We start from the raw sequence: 19,317 nt of genomic DNA on the forward strand, positions 1-19,317 counted from the left end.
TTCGTGTGGTCACGCACACCACCACACCACTTGCAGCGTTCGTCTCCCGTCTTGTGTGTACGTTGAGGGCGCGACTTGAAAGGCATCTTCGCTTCGTTTCGGCGAGTTTTGACGTTTGTCTGGCCGCGAACTTCTCCCATGTCGAGAGCTGGCTGTTCGATGGAGCGAATTTCCCTGTGTTGAAGTTTCACGCTCTCTGAATTGCGGGCAGCTGTGATCGCTTTTTCGAGAGTGAGTTCTGCGTCAAGCTGCAGGCTCTCGCTGAGTTTTACGTCTCGCAAGCCGACCGCGAGCCTGTCCCGAATCAGTTCGTCTTTGAGAGTTCCATAATCACATCTTTCGGCCATCTTGAACAGTTCAGTCGCAAATGCGTCGACGTTTTCATGCTGCTCTTGTTTCCGAGGGTTAAATCGCGCTCTCTCACAGATGACATTCTTTCGAGGTAGGAAATGCTTTTCAAAAGCACTCACCACGGCGGAGTATGATGCCGTCTGTTCATCTGTCAGCTTCAAAGCAGCGAGCATGTCCTCCGCTTCTTCGCCCATGGCGCAGAGTAATAATGTGTTGATTTGCGTCGTCTCGTCCTGTCCTGTCAGACCGGAGATGAGTCAGTAGCGTTCCCACCTGCGGTGCCATCGTGTCCAATCTTCGGGCTTGCGGTAATCGAGCAGTTCCACGGCGAGCGGGTTGAACGTCATTCTCGGAGTGCCGCTCGCGCGCTCTTCGTTCGTGCCGCGAGTGTCTGGCATGACGCTGCGGCCGCTTACGTTGGGCTCGCTGTTCTTCTGGGTGTCACGCTGCGTTGGTTATCCCGCCGCTGCCACCATGTGGTAGACGTAGCCGGTATAACAAGCAAAACTGTTTATTTATACATCAGGTAATGGCGCCCGTTTTCGTTCTGCTTGGCGCGGTTAGCGCGGTCGCCCATGCCGGGGTCTCCCGGCGGTCCGCCTGGTTAGCTTGCCGCTTGGGGCGCTGTCGTCAGTGGCGCCCACAACACCCTTGATGCTTTATAACGTGCGACTACTGTGCCGGAGTACCCGGATTCGAACCCTACCGCCGGCGGTCGCCTTTCGATGGAGGCAAAACGGAGAGGCATCCGCACGCTGTGCGCTGCCAATGTACGTCAAATATCCCCAGGTGGTCGAAATTCTCCATCACAATAGTTTAGACAAAGGGAAGGCTGATCAGGTCCCTAGTTCGGCGCACCGGTGGGGAAAGCCGCTGTCGGTGCTTTTTTGACGAGGCCTCGTTGTTTTAGAGGTCCAAGATGGACAGGGCCACCTGCCAGCCCTCCCATGTCGGCTCATTTATTACCTTAATACTGCTATTTTTCTTGCAAGCCCATATTATGTGGCATAAGTTTGCCTTCTCGTCACCAAATTTTGCACTGCGTCGAAAAGGAATCCGTCTCAATGGCGTGAAGTTGAACTGGATTATTAAAAGACAGTTTGTAGACTTCGAACGCGGCATTCTGATTTATTACGACCCTAAACAGGCCTAGGGTATGTCTGCCTTTCAAGATGCAAATGTTCTAATATCTCGGAATATGTTCCCATCGAAGAGGGGGACCCTAAATCAGTAAGGACGTAGAAGGATTCCGGGGAAGAAAAGCTCGGGCCGAAGCGTGTGCATAGAGAAACAATGGCGTGTGCGCGCTCGTTTCCTTCAACTTCCTGGTGGCCTGGCACCCAAACCTGCTCCTTTCAAGTGTGACAGATACTGGGCCTTTTCTTTTCTATAAACCGGTTTAATTTATAACGCGCGCTTAGATTGCACAGTACACGGGCACTATATAGTTTCCCCCCTCTATCGAAAAATGGCCGCCGTGGCCGGGTCTGAACCCGCGTCTTTGGGTTCAGCGTTCAAGCTCCCTAACCACCCGTATTCAACTTTGTTCCAGATGCTGGCTAACGCATAGTGCTTAAAGAGGAGGTTGTTTCTTGACTCGCATCGGGTCGTCACAGCAGTCGAGCTCGTCTCGGGCGGTGTGTGACTGACGTGGTCGCATTTCTCTTGCAATAATATTTCGGTTCGTTTTTATATAATTTATCCTCCAAATAAACTCAGGCTAGGAGAGACGCCGTACACTGGAGGGCTCTGGGAATTTCGACCACTTGGTGTTCTTTAATGAGCACTGGAAACGCACAGCACACAGGCGCCTTTGCGCTTCACCTCCATCGAAACGCGGCTGCAACCGTCGTGTTCGATCCTGGGTACTCCGGTTCATTATCATCGCGGAGGCATATTACGCATGAGCCGGTGCAAACCGACCGTGTCCCGAACTCTCTCTCTTCTGCCCCCGCCGTGCCCTCCTTTACTTTCCACATTTCGCTCCCGCCGCTGGCAACCTGTCCCTTTTGGAGCGAGCTCTAGGCTTCGCACTGCAACTTCTAATGTCATTCTCTCGCGCGTTTGACCTTGAGCTATAGAAATAACTCGCAGCGAATATTCTCACTTGTTTGTTCTCTCACCACCAGATCAAGTTGACATTCTACGGATGCGTTTGCTAAGCCGGAGTGCACCGGGGAATTCACAATTTGACTTTGCGGCCTGGGTACAGAATAAATACGAGTTGAGGACATCCTAACGGAATGCATGGAGCGGACATGTGCGCGAGGAGTCAAATGTTTCCAACTCACAATACTTGTTTTGAGCTATGTAGGGGCGTCTGGACATCCACGAACTTGAAAGCCTATGTAGGGTGTCGCTGTAGCCCTTCACTCTCACCTCTCACAGTACCATTCTCTACGGTTCCCAAGGACGCAGGGATCGAATCCCGGCCTCGGCGGCCGCTTTTCGATGGGGGCGAAAAGCAAGGCGCTCTTGTGCTTTGCGGTGTCAGTGCACGTTAAAGAACCCCAGGTGGTCGAAATATTTGGAGTGCTCCACCACAGCGTCTCATAGCCTGGGTCGTTTTGGGACGTTAAACCCCCCAAACCAAACCAAAGCAAATCCCTTCTTAGAACCTTAAAATCGGCATCTCAAGAGGCGTCATATGTGCCACATTATGCTACTGTGTCTTGGCAAGACAAGCCAGGCGCAGAGAGAAACCAATTGAGAGGTGCAGAGCGCCCCAGGTTAGCATAACAAGGTCGCGTCACCATTTTATTGAGGCGAAAACCTTTAATGGCTCATACTGTCGTGGACAAAGTGTGTCCCTCTTTTGGCTCGCGTTCAAGTGTGGGATTGCAGATGGCAGGAACGCTAGACAAGATGAGGCTTCTCAGGCTTTCGCCTTGCACTACTTTAGTCGCTAAAGTCCCCCGTAATTTTTATTATCACGGAGTATAACGAAAAATCACTGAGGACATCTTTCTTTTGTAGAGAATTGAAACCTGCCGTTGATGACGATGGTGATGCACTTTAATGTGGTGGGACTTGCTTAAAACATTACAGTGGTGCAGTCTGCTTATAATGCTATAGTGTACTAGAATATTCTAGTACACTGTAATAATGCGAAATCAATGCGAGTTCCGTGCCTAGTTTCGTATGATGGCTTGGTTTGGGTCACGGACCTTAAAGTGCCAAAGCAACCGAGACTATGAGGGATGCCATAGTGGAGGGCTCCGGAAATATTGACCACCTGGGATTCTTCATTGTGCACTGCCATCGCACAGCACACGGGCGTCTTGCTTATCGCCTCTATCGAAAAGCGGTCGCTACGGCCGGGATTTGATTCCGCATGCGGCAGTGTGCCTTAAACATTGCGCCACCCTAAAAGAGGCGTTATGAATTTTGCGTTTCATTGCTTAGTACCGTCGCTTAGTTGGCGTTTCAGTTTGGTTTGGTTTGCCAGGTTTAACGTCCAAACGTGACTCAGGCTATGAGAGACGCAGTAGTGGAGGGCTTTAGAAATATCGACCACCAGGGGCTCTTTAGCATGTACTGACATCGCACAGCATACGGGCGCTTTGCTTGTCGCTTCCACCGATAAGCGGCCGCCATGGCCAGGATTCGACCCTGCATGCGGCAGTCGAGTGCCCTACCACTGCACCACCCTGACGAGGTGTTATTGATTCTGCGGTTTGTTACTTATTACCGTCGCTTAGTTAGTGTTTCAGTTTGGTTTGGTTTGTGGGGTTTAACGTCTAAAATCGACTCATGCTATGAGACGCCGTATTGAGGGCTCTTTACCGGGGGTTCTTTAGCGTGTACTGATCAGCATCGAACGGTACACGGGCGCCTTACTTTTCGCCTCCATCGAAAATCTACAGCCGCGGCCGGTATTCTATCCCGCTCTCGGTATTCGAGCACCCTAACCACTTCACCACCACGGTGGTGCAGTTGGCATTTTTATTAGTCCAACTCGGACAAAGTAAAATTTTGGTGGCCAAGGGACAAATTTCAGGGATTAGCCCATCGACATTTGCAAGTCACCATTGAGTTGGCCATAATGAGTTTAGGTTAGGCACCAAGTTTGGTCAAATTCGGCCCAAGTCATATTGTAAGGTCGGCCCACGTAAGTTCGGAGGTCATCACTGAACTGGTTTAGGTTAGAATTTAGGTTGGACATTAGCATTTGTTCAATTCTAACAAGGCTAAATTTTGGGGATCCAAGGTGCAAATTTGGAGTGGCCCTTTCCAATCAGGTCACCATCATGTTGACCTTGTTCGAATTAGATTGGATACGAAATTTGGCCCAATTACCAGGTTTTTCGTGCTGACATGCTCTGATAACAGTTCCAGCGGACACGCTTTCTACACAGTTCCCATCCACAGCTTAATGGTTAATTGATGAATGAACGAGTCGTTTAAACTTTCACTAGCAATTTTTAATCACAGTACTTACATATGTCCTTAGCCAACTGTTGTAATAATTATCTATGCACTTGATGATTGGCAGCTCGTATGGACACTTTTGACGACGCTTCGTGATAACACTTTGTGATGACACTTTCTGATGACAAACTCGGTCCTCGTCACCCATGAGCCAAGGAACGCTTTCTCATTAAAAGAGTAAAAAATAAGGTTCCTCGATTCCGTGCCAGATGACGTACTAGTTGAGGCGGTTGTGGGGTATCTTCTGCGATAATTATATCCTTGTTTTTACAAAGCCCCTTTCTTTTCGTCGTCTCTCTTCTTCACCCGCTTCAGTCGTCCTGCCGCTGCAACGAAACCGGTATCAAAAATTCCTTATCTGCGCAAGACTGCTCTAATGCCATGCGGGGTATCCACTGCCTGCCTTTCGCACGAGGCAGTAAGCTAGCAGATAAGAAAAATGATTGCGAGAGGCCCAGAGAACGAGGGATGAAGTCTTCGCACGGGCGGTGCGCGAGCTCTTGGCGTCTCAGTGATGGAAGATCAGGCAATGAAAGGACGGGGCCGCCATATCGCTAAGGAGGAGAATCGATCAATCATAGATCTCATTAGCACGCAGTGCCCCTTCCGGCGGTTCGCGGAGCCACACATTGTCGCAAACTATCGCGCGCCTGGAACCGTGAGCAGAATCGGCCACGTCACAGGAAGGGCTCTCTCCCCAGCGACCGTGCAAAACTTTTGCGACTCCGTGGCGAGTGTACAATGCTGCAAAATGCACGCAACCTTGTAAACTGCCATGGCCTCTGTTTTGACCGATATATGCCATCCGTCATTGTATGCTTTTGTTTAGGTTTTTTTTCTATTTAGCTTGACTTAACTATCTCATCTTTTGCACTTTCTGGGCTCCTCCTTAGCACAGCATCACTTGATTTCTCCGTTCTGTGGGTTTCGGCTCGGCCATGATCTTGCTGTAACGTGCGCGAAGAATCTGGAAGGCTTCGGCAGTATCCATGCAGAGAAGAGGTGGCTGCTCTCTGTCCCGTTGTTTAATTTCATTCGACAACCTTCAACCGAAACAAAACATGCTCATAGACTTATGCACACATAAAAGATGCCCCAAATAGGAAACTGCACTTGTTTTCGGTATAAAATTCTTTAATTATTTCTCACTATAGGCCTCGTGCATCGCCACCAAAAGTCGCCTAATAGTGTCTTTAAAAAACGCTCGGTATGTGGCAGTTCCCGTCGCATACGTTCCTCATTCATGGCAGCTCTTTTTCATTTTATCTGGCTGCCACCGATTTCTTCCACTGTAGCATGTTATGTTCCTCATGAAAAGTGAGACGTTCGTGGCGGTGAAGTCATCAGGGAAACCTAAACCATGTATGCACAGGTGTCCACGGCCCACGCACGAAAAATAGTGTCCTGTAATATAAACTCGCAGGCCACTGGGTTTAAGCGACTGATAATTCACGTCAACAGTCGAATTCTGCTTTCGTTACTTTTTTTCCCCCGATGCTTCCGTTATCTGCACCTCAAGCACGCACGCAACACGCACACGCACTTTCAGCACCACGTTCCACTCACTGGCCCGTACTCCACGCCGATAAAGTAGTTTACTAAATTTGCAGTAGAAACGAGTAAAATCTATTTTGCTGATCACCACATTATAGTTTGGTTTGTGGGGTTTAACGTCCCAAAGCGACTCAGGCTATGAGGGAATGCCGTAGAGGAGGGCTCCGGAAATTTCGACCATTCTTTACCGTGTATTGACACCGCATACTACACGAGCGCTTTGCTTTTCGCCCGCCTGCATCGAAAAGTGGCCGCCGTAGCCGGGATTCGATCCCGCATCCTTGGGATCAGCAGTCGAGCACCTTAAGCGCTGAGCCACCACGACAGGTCAATCATCACAGTACTATGTAAAGGTGTATACCGCACCAGCGAAGACATACACGAATATGCATAAATCAACCAATTCGCTTGCTGGTCTAAGCTCGCGTGGCAGCAAATGTCTGAATGTTGTTACTTCGCCGTAACAATATTATTAATGCTATAGATAGGTCAGTGTACATTATATATCCCTATAGGCGGTCAAAATTCATACGGAGCCCTATACTGCGGCGATAACCAAAGAGGTGTTTGACGCACAAAGTCGTCCACGTTTAGAGGGAACACGAGAGCCGCCCTCTTCAAAGCGCCATTGCGGCCGACACGGCCGCACATTGAAGGAGAGTATCGCAGGTGCAGATGGACCTGGAGGTGCGCATGCGTCGCGTGGCCTGTCACTTCGCTTCGATGCGCGGCAGTGTCGAAAGCAATAGCCGTCCAAAGAGAGCGCCCACGCGCTCGCGTCTTCACTGTAAATGTGTAAATCGCTGTTAACAGAATGCGCAAGTCGACATTTACGATGACACAGCAATCACTTCACATAGGTGATATTGTTACGTGGGGCTAGCCTGAGAACCAGCCGTGATGGTTAATGTCAATGACACAATCTAATCGCTGTCTGCCTGATGGCATGCATAGGTGCTGTTGGCTGCCATTGAATAGCTCGTACTAGTCTGTCACACACTCCGGCGCACCCAAGCGATTGTCCTATAGTTGCGCGGGCTATAGAGGAATGGCACTGAAGACGAAGCGGATATAGCGTTGGACCTGGTGAATGGTTAAACGAAGAAAATAACAGCATTATGCAACAAATATTCGGGAATAATTGATTGTGTACAAGAAAGTGTCACTGTTCAACAACTCAAGAAAAATGTGTCTCACCTTTTAAATGCATTTGCGTAACATCAAGTACTTGAATGTATGTTTTATCGGCGACATGCTTTCCTTTATGGCGTAATCAAGCCCAGCTTTGTCCTGCTTTTTGTCACTGACCATGATGCACTGCCATGATTGTGCTTCTTTGTTTTTTCTCCGCGTCAACATGTGTACATGTATGAGTTTATATATTCCCTTTCGTCTATTTTGCAACCGACTGTTGATGGGGTTCTTAATTTGAGTATAGTCACTTTGAGTTACTGGTTACTGACAGCTGTGACTGTAACTTGTTTATCTGTATTTCACCGCATGACTTATATTATTATTATTATTATTATTATTATTATTATTATTATTATTATTATTATTATTATTATTATTATTATTATTATTATTATTATTATTATTATTATTATTATTATTATTATTATTCATTACTGCTGATTGCCTCTGTTCTGTTTCGATCTGTATTGCGGGGATTAGGTCTCGTCAGGAGACATCAAAGTCTCCTTTAGCCTCTCCCCGCGGGCATCATGTAATGTTGTTCGAAATAAACATGACGATGATAATGATGATGATAAAAAGATGGTGCTCGATGTCTCCTTGTCCGTCATCACTGGAAAGATAATTTGGAAACAAGCAGCGTACTCATTTAACGCGAAGTGCGGTCAAAATGCGTTTCTGATTGTGTTTCTTGCCGTTCTGGGAACACGTAAAATGTATCGGGTGCATACTCTGAAAGTTTAAAGACCTAACTTGGACGATTTATGTTGAAATACATGGCTAAATCTTTGTGCCAGAGCTCCCCAGCCGTGGATGTTCCTTATATCACGACATGGAACTTCATAAACTGCGTGAAAGCTGACCGCTGCCACTTGTATACCTATACGGGCAAGTTAGCTAGCAACTCGCTGTCACAAAAATACATGCGTAGTGTAAACTTTGTAATTTTTCAACAGTCGTCTGTTTGATTCTCTGGGGTTCTGCTTGTTTTCAGTAATTTGTTACTGGAATGATGATTATCAGCTTGATATTATGATAAATATATATTTGTTTCAGAAGCCCGCGCCGATCCTATTTTCGCTGACGTCCGCTAAGCCCTTCTTCGAATTACTCTAGTTTCGGCGCATGGTGCGAGAAACTATAGAGTAGTCTGTCTCTGGCAAATCACCCGTCTTTTCTGTCATTCGCGGTTATCTTTTCCTGGGTATGCAACTGTTTCTACTTGGGTAGCAGGCACGCCGTTGTTCTTTGTATAAAATCAACATGGGGGCAGCAGGCCAAGCGTGCATGATGGCGGGGACCTCCTGTTCTTTCGGAACCATTTCTGTACGTACATCACTCACTATAAACCTTTATTACTGGAAAAATGTACAACCCGGTGTCACGCTGTGAAATGAGCCGACTGTCTTAGTCCAAGAAGCACTTCGTGCGCACGCGTTGAGCCGCACAATCCGTCCTGCCCTCAATTCCCGCATCGCCTGACGTCCATGACGCCGTGGGCGTACTGTACGGCACTCGTGTGCGTAATAAGTGATAAGGTCTCGTTCGCAGTTTGTGCATGCTCATACTGCGAGCTCTCAGGCCTTCTTGTGCTTGGCTACTGAGTGTGCCGGGGCAGCAGCGTGGGCTGGGGCGACGCTGGCCGCGGCTGCCGCATGTCCGGCTGCCCCCGTAGCCGCAGGCGCAGCAGGAGCGGCCGTGCCCGCGGCTGATGGTACCGTGCCCGCGGCTGCAGCTGCGCCGACCGGCTCCTGTCCGCACTTGACGGTGCACAACCCTTGGTGGCAAGAGCCGCTCAGCACCTGGCCGTCGAGGGTTCGGGTCTGCGTGTGACGAAAGGCGCGGGTCAAGAAATTGATTGAAACCACGTTTTATTCTTTCATAAGGGGCTAGTGGGTAAGACGGTCTCCGTTTATTAGTACACTTCAAGAGAGAAGGAGGCTTGAATGTGTGACATCTTGGCGAACAGTCCACACAAGCCAACGTGCTGATCGGTGAGGCTGCTGCTCTTTAATATTCCTCACAGAACCAGTTTTGTAAAAGTGAACGGCTTAGTGTGGAGCTTTATTGACCTTCCCGCTTCGCTCGAGACACGCGCAGTAGCTTTGACCCTTATCTAATCTCAGTTCTAAGCGAGCGTGCCTGCCGCAGCTCAGTCGCAAATGCAGCTCGGCCAACGAGGGTTTGGAAAAAGGCGACAGCCCAGCGGCTTATGAACGTTCTGAAGTGAGCATTACGAATGGTGTGGACTCTGGAGACATCGGATCTATTTAATCCATTTTGTGTTTGGTAAATTTCCTTATCAAATGCACGCGAGCTTTAGAGATCGTCGAATCGCTGCTTTTTGTTCATTATACGCCAAGCTGGCGTGTCTCGCTGCCCGGTGGTGGAGCTTACCTTGCAGGGTACGCCGTCTTCGCCATCAGTGAAGATGAAGTACGCTCCCCTGCCGTCCACCACGTACTCGCAGTGCACCCGGCACTCGGAGAAGAGCTGCATGCAAGAGGGAAGCACAGACTGTAAAGTTCTGCTATAATAATAATAACCAAACAGCAGCTGCTTCTGCAGATTAAGCTTACTGCATACATGCCTCTCTAGTCCTTAATATAGCTCCTTCTGGTGGAAAATAAAGTTTTTAAATCAATCAATACAGCTCTCTCTCTCTCTCTCTCTCTATGTGTGTGTGTGTGTGTGTGTGTGTGTGTGTGTGTGTGTGTGTGTGTGTGTGTGTGTGTGTGTGTGTGTGTGTGTGTGTGTGTGTGTGTGTGTGTGTGTGTGTGTGTGTGTGTGTGTGTGTGTGTGTGTGCGTGTGCGTGTGCAATCGATTGATTTCATCCCCTGACCTGGCTTTTTAATAAATAACTGAGGATAAATTGAAGTTAGATTCTGTGGATGGCTCAACCTTTATAACCATGATGATACCATTTGTATTTAAAATAGAACTATTTTGTGAGGTGCTATAGGTACAACAATTGAAATACAGCTGTCATCTCCGACGGTCGCTTTCGGAAGCAAATTGTGGTGACGTAATGGCAGTGCATATTTCTCTGGGGAAACTGCCATTTACAGTTCACTGCAACCATGGAGCCCACGTCCGTCTTTATGCCTCAACATTTAATATTATTTCGGTAAAGAGCGTTTTATTTTTCACGTAATCAGCACATTTGCCTTGTTCAAGAATAAATTTCGCCTTTCTTCGAAATAAAGGCTGTTTTTAATTTCGACCACCTAAAGTTCCGTAGAATGTCGGACATTACACCTTCGATTTTGCCTCCGACCAGAAAAAAAAAAAAATTAGAGGGTCTCTTAGGTGTCCCTTAAAGGGAGAATGGTGAAAGCCTACCCTTCCTATTGTATACTTTGTCTCTCATCGTTAGCCTCTTGTCGGCATTTGTTGCAGTGCTACATATAAATATAATTTGTTTACAGGAAAGGAAAGGCGCAGTATCTATCGCACTTTCTACGGCAAGTGTGAGTTTGGATGGTACACCATCGCTTCTGTCTCGTGGCGTTACTTGGCGCGCTTTCAAGTGTGGCATTGCAGATGGCAGGGACGCATCCCGCCTCGGGGACAGGTGGGTCACCGCCGCTTGCGGTGGGGGCTAGCCTGCCACTGAATTTTTATCTTTTGTAGGCCGTCATTGCCGTCATTGCACCCGCCACCGCTTTGATGGTGGACGACGGCTGTTATTGCGGCGCGTGTCTTTCTCTCCCTCTTCCTTTTCTTTCTTTATTTTCTCTTCTGTCTGCACGAGGCAGCGGAGGTGGCTCAGCTACAGAGCCAGTAGCAGGCCCGTGCATTTTCTTTTCCTTCTCCCTACAGCCACAACAACAACATCCCGCCTCGGCCAATCAGAACGCCGCAAAAGCGGGACACACTTTGTCGACTACAGAATGAGCCATTAAAGGCTTTCGCCTTAATAAGAGGACACCGAAACGGGAAGATCCGGACACCGAACGAGATTTAACGTGACGAGTTCGTTCTCAGGTTTCTGCGCCACACACACACTCGGGCGTAGAACGCCACCCGGCGTCGGCATTCGAAGCGGCAGCAGCTCGAGCACAATCGGCCATTTGGAATCGAGTCTGTCACTGCTGTGTTGTCAGCTCATGAGGTTTTTCTCTTGGTTGCATACACGCTCGGGGAAACCCCGCCGGGGTGGTGCAGTGGTAAGACGCCCGACTACTGTGCCGGAGTTCCCGGGCTCGAACCCGACCATGGCGGCTGCGTTTCGATGGAGGCGAAACGAAGTGGCGTCCGTGTGCTGTGCGATGTCAGCGCACGTTAAAGATCCCCAGGTGGTCGAAATTACTCCGTAGCCCTCCACTACGGCTCCCCTTTCTCTCTTTCCACCTTTACTACCACCTTCCTCCTTTCCCTTACGGTGCGGTTCAAGTGTCCGCAGAGCAATTAAGTGTGACAGATACTGCGCCTTTCCCTTCCTGTGAACCAACCAACCAACCAACTCGAACGCGCAGCTTCTACTACGTTCTTCTCAGGCAAGCGCATATCTTCGTGACCGTGAACGCAACTGCATCGTTATGAATTTCAGCGCTGCCACCGTCAGAGCTGCTTAAATGGGGTCTGACGAAAAGAGGTAGGCAGCGTCTTGCGGAAAGTGATCGCTTTGCGAGTTATGCGCCAACAATGACATGATTATGCGGCTGCTCGCAAGGGTGACAAGGCCGCCACGGACCACAACTGGCTACCTAAGGCCACGCAATTGCAGTTGATCGCTTCGACGCGAGAAGAAAACCCTGTGAGGGATGCTACAGTTGCCGGATGTGGAGGCGGACTTGACACCCGAAAATGCCTTGCGCTGTACCCCGAAGTCACACATAACTCATCAGCTCATGATAATCTATACAATACCTTGTTATAATGGGGCTTTTAGCCGCGGTTCCCACGGCTCCTGAAGCGGTCGACGACTGGAGCCGAGCGGGGGCTGGCGAGCGCCTGATGCCCCTTTACAAGCCAAGGTGCTCCGCCGCATGGCTTAAACGTACTTAGGAGAAGCCTCAGCGTCGTGCAAATCTGGACATGAGGGCCACACTCCTCGACGCCCCAACCTCCGTGCCGACGCTGTAGAGGCGCGCTCTCCTCGCAACGCGGAAGATACGCGGAGGAAAACGAGCGCGCTTGCTATTGCGTATTTTGGGCCGCCGCCGGCTGCAGCCTCCGGATTGGACAGCTGAAATGTCAACGGCTTCCAGTTCCGGGCTTATAAAACAAGGCGCCGTCGCGGTGGTGGACGACGGTGTTGTTGCGGCGCGCGTCTTTCTTTCCCTCTTTCCTTTCTTTCTTCTCTATTTTCTCTTCTGTCTGCACGGCAGCGGAGGTGGCTCAGCTACAGAGCCAGTAGCAGGCCCGTGCATTTTCTTTTCCTTCTTCCTACAGCCACAACAACAACATCACGAGACCTTCATGAGCGTCGTCGAGTGCACGGCTGCTCGCCTGGAGTGAAAGCGGCGGAGTCTCCTTGGCCGTCGCTGCGCGAAGCGAATCGCGAGTAGCTAGTAACTTTCGACCCCTATGCCGATATTGTTGTACCTTGTACCATGACTGTAATTAGTGTATAAATTCACCTTTCGTTCACATCATCTTGTGGAGTTGGAGCCTTGATATGACAGCCTCCGGCTTCTCCCCCCGCCACCTCTATAGCCAACTGGGATCTGGGAGGTGTTTTGGGTTCGAGGTGAGCGCCCTACCCGAACAAGGGGGCCGCCGCGCGATGCCAGCACAAGAGTGGGCTGCATACTAGTGCGAAGACTGCCTGTCGCGCCATCGTGGCAGCGAGCCAATGAGGTGTGGAACTTTCATGGCCGCAGAACAAATCTCGCTGAGGATGACCATTTCTCGCAATGAGCTCATAGCGAAACAGAGAGTGTTCCACCCGTTCCACAAAATCCCAGACGGCCGGCCGTCTGTATCTTTTTGAGTTACTTCACGGCAGCCCGAAACCCTGTTGCAGTGCGCGTCCGCACACCGCGCCATCCATACTTGGTACACGCCGTCCACGAGCACGTGGATGAACAAGTTAATGATTTCTCTAGGCAACAGATTCAGGTATCACACAGTCTGGCACGGCACACCCGGAAGCTGGAAGAGGTCAGCTACACGACGGAGAAGCGCTTCGGGAAGAATACATGCGCACTTTGACAACATATGCACAATGTCCTCCCTACAGCCACAGAACGGACAAATTAGTCGCAAGCTGGCCGGTATTTTTGTACGCTGGAGCCTTAACGGGAGAATACCCCCGGCAGGTGGAACATGAAGGACGTTTTGCTTGCTTCCAAAACGTTCGCCGTGATGTACCGTCAGATAGGGCTAACATTAGTAAGTTCGTGCTGTTGGAAGCGAGGATGAAGACTTGAAGTGAGGAGCCTAACCAATTGCTTAAGAGGAGCCGAAAATACACCGATGTACTCCGCCTTACGGAGAGGCTCAAGGCATACATGACTGTCTGGGCGTAAAAAGGCGATACAGGGCCTGGCCGCGGAACGCAATGAGAGTTCTTGCTCTGGGCAAAAAGGCGGAGTCGAGTGATCAGAAAATTCGAAATCAGGCTAATAGTGGAACCATGTCCGATGTGAATGCCACTTGGGTCCACCTGGCGTGCAATACTGAGGCTGCGATGCCCAGGTTGGAGATGCTGAGTCCTCCCTATATCCCTGGGCAGTTTAACCGCAGGTCTTTTGACCTTGTACGTTACTCCGCTCCACAGGAAACGGAAAAGATCCGCTCCAAGCAGAAGTTCCTTTGTGCCGACAGAGGTGTTACGCCGGCGACATATAGGTCAGCACCGAGTGCGCTGCCCTGATGGAATAAGAGAGCTGTATTGTGGTGTCCGGTGCCCTAGAGCCATTTAAAGATTGTGGATTGTACCATCTACGACCTATGTGCTATGGTCGTAGCCATTTCATGCTTACATATACTCTAGATTACTGGAGAGACAATGTTGTTTTTAACGTGTACATGAGCGCTTTTCATTCCGTCTTATTCGAAAAGCGGCCGCCGCGGCGAACATGTGTCCTCGGGTTGGTCGTTCGAGTGCCGCGACAGTCTGGTCACGTGAGTCGCCATTCAGAAAGAGCCACAGATTAACCCGAGCCTTCTGTCGTTCGCAGGAAAGTCGCTGATGAGAGACGCCGATGAAGATTAGGATCCGTATTAGGATACCACAGTCTGTTTCCGAAGTGCATTCTATGCGGCCGCGTTTCAATGGAGGCAAAACGCATAAATGCCCATGTGCTGTGCGATGTCATCATCAGCCTGACTATAGCCACTGCAGGGCGAAGCCATCTACCATATTGCTCCAATTAACCCGGTCCTAGAATAGTTACATTCACTGGACCTCTGCGATTTAAGGATAACATGGAGAAAATTGAGCATGCTGTAAAGAACGGGGGAAGCCTTAAAGCGGTAAAGAAGAAACTGGGCATAGGCAAAAACCAGATGTATGCGTTAAGGGACAAGGCGGGCAACGTCATCACTGATATGGAAAAGATAGTCAAAGTAGCCGAGGAGTTCTATACAGATCTCTACAGTAGCCAAAGTAGTCAGGACCGTAATGAGATTGGCGGTAGGGAAAAACAGTCAGACGTTCCACCAGTGACAAAGGACGAGGTCAAGAAAGCACTAGAAACTATGAAAAGGGGGAAATCAGCTGGAGAGGATCAGATACCTACAGATTTACTGAAGGACGGGGGGGGGGGGGGGGGGGGGTATCGTGCTAGAAAAACTGACCACCCTGTATACGCAGTGCCTGGTGTCATCGACGGTACCGGAACCATGAAAGAATTCAAACATTATCCTCATTCACAAGAACGGGGACTCTAAGGACCTTAAAAATTACAGACCAATCAGCCTATTGTCTGTTACGTACAAGGTATTTACAAAGGTAATCGCTAATAGAATCAGGACAACCTTAGACTGCAATCAAGCAAAGGATCAAGCAGGGTTTCGGAAACGGTACTCTACTATCGATCATATCCATACCATCAATCAGGTGATAGAAAAATACCCGGAATATAACCAGCCCTTATACATAGCATTCATTGATTACGAAAAAGCATTTGACTCAGTTGAAACCTCGGCGGTGATGCAGGCATTGCGAAATCAGGGGGTAGACGAGCCGTACGTGAACCTTATACGTAGCATTCATTGATTACGAAAAAGCATTTGACTCAGTTGAAACCTCGGCGGTGATGCAGGCATTGCGAAATCAGGGGGTAGACGAGCCGTACGTGAAAGTGCTGGAAGACATATATAGTGGCTGCACGGCAACCATAGTTCTGCATAAAAAAAGTAACAAAATTCCCATAAAGAAAGGTGTTAGGCAAGGAGACACAATCTCCCCAGTACTATTCACAGCTTGTTTAGAGGAAGTATTCAGAGACTTGGAATGGGAGCAGTTAGAGATAAGGATAGATGGAGAATACCTCAGTAATCTGCGATTTGCTGATGACATTGCCTTGCTAAGCAACTCGGGGGATGAACTGCAAATAATAATTGATGACCTAGACAGGAAAAGTAGAAAGGTAGGCTTGAAAATCAATATGCAGAAGACTAAGGTAATGTTCAACAGCCTCGGGAAGGAACAGCAGTTTACATTAGGTAGCGAAATACTGGAAGTAGTAGGCGAAAATGTCTACTTAGGACAGGTAGTAACCGCAGATCCGGACCACGAAAAGGAAATAACAAGAAGAATACGATTGAGATGGAGCGCATTTGGCAAGCACTCGCAGATTATGACTAGCAGCTTACCGGTATCGCTCAAGAGGAAAGTATACAACAGTTGCGTCTTGCCTGTACTCACCTATGGGGCTGAAACGTGGAGGCTAACCAAGAGAGTTCTACTTAAGTTGAGGACAACTCAGAGTGCTATGGAACGAAAAATGGTAGGGGTAACATTAAGAGATAGAAAGCGTGCAGAGTGGGTCAGAGAAATAACTCAAGTTGCCGACATTATAGTAGAAATTAAGAAGAAGAAATGGACATGGGCAGGACATGTAGTGCGAAGAGAGGATAACCGATGGTCGCTGAGGGTAACAAACTGGATTCCAAGGGAAGGAAAGCGTAGCAGGGGGCGGCAGAAAGTTAGGTGGGCGGATGAGATTAAGAAGTTCGCAGGGGTCAAGTGGATGCAGCTAGCACAGAACCGGGTTAAGTGGAGAAATATGGGAGAGGCCTTCGCCCTGCAGTGGGTATAATCAGGCTGATGATGATGATGATGATGACCTCTGCGAACTTAACCTCATTCGCCCACCTAACTTTCTGCCGCCCCCTGATACGCTTTCCCTCCCTTGGAATACAGTTTGTTACACTAAGCGACCATCGGTTATCCTCTCTTTGCACTATATGTCCTGCCAATGTCCGTTTCTTCTTTTTGATTTCCATTAGAATGTCAGTGCCTTGAATTATTTCTGACCCCCTCTGCACGCTTCCTATCTCCGATTGTTACCCCTACCATTTTTCATTCCATAGCCCTCTGCGTTGTCCTCAACTTAAGTAGAACCCCCTTCGTTAACCTCCACGCTTCATGTCGGCGCACGTCAAAAACCGGCGGTCGAAATCACTCAGACGCCTCGGTTGCTTTGGGATGTTAACCCTCATGAGCTAACGTATCCCAAATCTTAGGGCTCAGTAGCCAAGCGCTATATACAGATAGATGGGAGGAGAGGGAAGGCAGAGGTGTCAACCAGATATGTTTCGGTTGGCTACCCTACACTGGGGGAAGGGATGAGGGGATTAAAGAGAAAAGAAAAGTGATGTGGAACACAGTCACAATTTGTCACTCAAGCCGGTGACTGTCAGGTAACAAAATATGCCTTGTATATTTTGAAGGCAGTCGACTGTTGTGGCCACGAACAAATGATCTTATCCGCGTTGAAAGGGTGAGGATCGAGGCAGTCCAACGCACAACACCACTTATGTGCCAAGCACTATAGTCCCTGAGTCACTACTGCGGGGTTCCTCGATAAAAATTATTTCGACACTCAAACTCCGCCTTAAAGGCATGACGCGATATCGGTCTCTAGTACTCAGAGATGCTTTAGCATTGGCGAAACCGACGAGGGTAGGCAGTTTGTACTACGAACATGGAGGAAGGAAAAACTAGGAGGGAGCATGACGTCACGCGGCCAACCTTCGCAAGCCAAGTGCCGATGAAGCCGCTCTCTCCCCTGTTTTTTCACTCTCCTAGTTAGACCCTAAGTTTTGTTGTCGGTGCGTTTTAGTGCGCGCGTCTGCCAAGGCGCGGGTGCGCGGCTGTCTGCTGTGTGGGCTGCTGGGTGCTGCGCGCGCGGCGGACCCCGCGCTGCGCCGATTCGCGCATGCGCGCGGTAGTAGATATCACCGCACGCTATCACGTGGTTAAAATACGTAGGGGCCGACTCGCTACCTTTTATTTTTTATGACTAGGCTTCACGGATATTGCCGCGCGCTCCCTCCTAGTTTTATCTTCCTCCATGACTAGGAAAGCCGCCTTCAAACTGCGAACGCTGAAGTCACTGAAGTCACAAAAAACACTTCCTAGGCGTCATCTGTCGCGATGGAGATCTGGCGACTTCGCGCTCGTTTCGTGGCGCAAAAATGAAAAGGCGAAAACGACCTCACTTCTTGGTGGGCACCTCAAGTATGCCGTCATCACGCAGGTGAACGTAAACAAACTTTGTTTAGAGAATGGAAAAAAAAAAAAAATATGAGACGCCCTTGAGCGCGCGCACACATTTCCAGTTCATTTCATACTCCAATTTTCTTTGGACGGCGAGATCGACTGTCAATTTTTTCTCCGGACATGCCACCAGAATGTGCTGCAACTGCTCCTGCCAACTAAAACTCAATTTGCGGCCTTTGTTAAGATTGTCTGAACAAAATAGCGTCCAGAATGACGTCTTAGTCACGTCGCCATCAGCCTGGCTTCGGCCACAGCAGAGCTAATACCGCTCCCTTATCATATTTGAGAGGTACTGAGATTGAGGGCTAACGCTACAATTATCATTTTTCTTTCGATAGTTCGCTGCGCTGCCCTAAATTTGAGTCGAAACCTTTTAGTTAGCCTCCATAATTCTACTCCATAAGTCAAGGCTGGTAAGATGCGGCTGTTATACAATTTCCTCTTAAAAAATGCTGAAAAAGTGCATGTTATCAGGTTATTACCGGTCCTTTTCAAGGGAAACGACCGTTCGTGATCTGACAGCACTTTTCCAAATACGCTGAACCCATGCTCTTATTATTCCAGTCATTTCACGGCATGACTTCTTCCGTCTCCTGTGTTTTCTGCCTATGCACTGTATTAATAGCGTCGCGACTGGGTGACCTGTCTTCGTCGCTGCCAAGATGAGTTGAGGGGCTTTACAGATGAGTCATTTCTCTCTCCCCTACAGTTATATTCGCATTGCCTCTAAAAAGGAGCTAGACTAGTAATTTGGCCTGTTGAATCATCCATGTGTGTCACTGTTACCTTGACGTTGGTACACTTGTGCGTCCCGTGCTGTCCGGCGTCCACTCCGCCACGGGAACCCGCCGTCCCAGTCTCGGTCGCACCGTGCAGCGCTGTGGCATTTGCGCCGGCGGCTGCTGCGTCCGGGTGGGCCGGCGCTGGTGCTGCGCCCGCTGCCGCTGGTGGCGGAGCGCCAGTGGCCCGCACTGTATTGTAAACAACGGCTCACTCATTCACTCACTCAATAACTGCAAGAACGAGTAAAAATTAGGGGGGCATTAAGCTCTGCAGTTAAGGGTATGACGCAAGAGCGTTTCACACACACGCGTAAAATGTTTCT

General features: G+C 49.2%; 1 protein-coding gene across 1 annotated transcript; it reads right to left on the reverse strand.

The window, feature by feature from the left end:
* Nucleotides 1-9,107: 9,107 nt before the first annotated feature.
* On the reverse strand, nucleotides 9,108-19,099 carry LOC146196637 (uncharacterized). The gene is made up of 4 exons (XM_084597047.1): nucleotides 19,082-19,099; nucleotides 18,999-19,028; nucleotides 9,928-10,023; nucleotides 9,108-9,353 (listed from the first exon to the last, which is right to left on the reverse strand). Exons 1-4 carry the CDS (start codon nucleotides 19,097-19,099, stop codon nucleotides 9,108-9,110), a joined length of 390 nt encoding a protein of 129 aa, XP_084453173.1.
* Nucleotides 19,100-19,317: the final 218 nt, after the last annotated feature.

Source organism: Amblyomma maculatum, chromosome 3 (genome assembly GCF_055883805.1).
Source record: "Amblyomma maculatum isolate TAMU_Amacu chromosome 3, ASM5588380v1, whole genome shotgun sequence".
Taxonomy (NCBI): Eukaryota; Metazoa; Arthropoda; class Arachnida; order Ixodida; family Ixodidae; genus Amblyomma; species Amblyomma maculatum.

Bases quoted from the DNA above. Each gene is read 5' to 3' on its own strand.
- LOC146196637 (XM_084597047.1), bottom strand. The intron at 10,024-18,998 runs GTAACAGTGACA...TCTTGCATGCAG, and splicing joins ACAAGTGTACCAACGTCAAG to CTCTTCTCCGAGTGCCGGGT. The intron at 9,354-9,927 runs GTAAGCTCCACC...CGTCACACGCAG, and splicing joins AAGACGGCGTACCCTGCAAG to ACCCGAACCCTCGACGGCCA.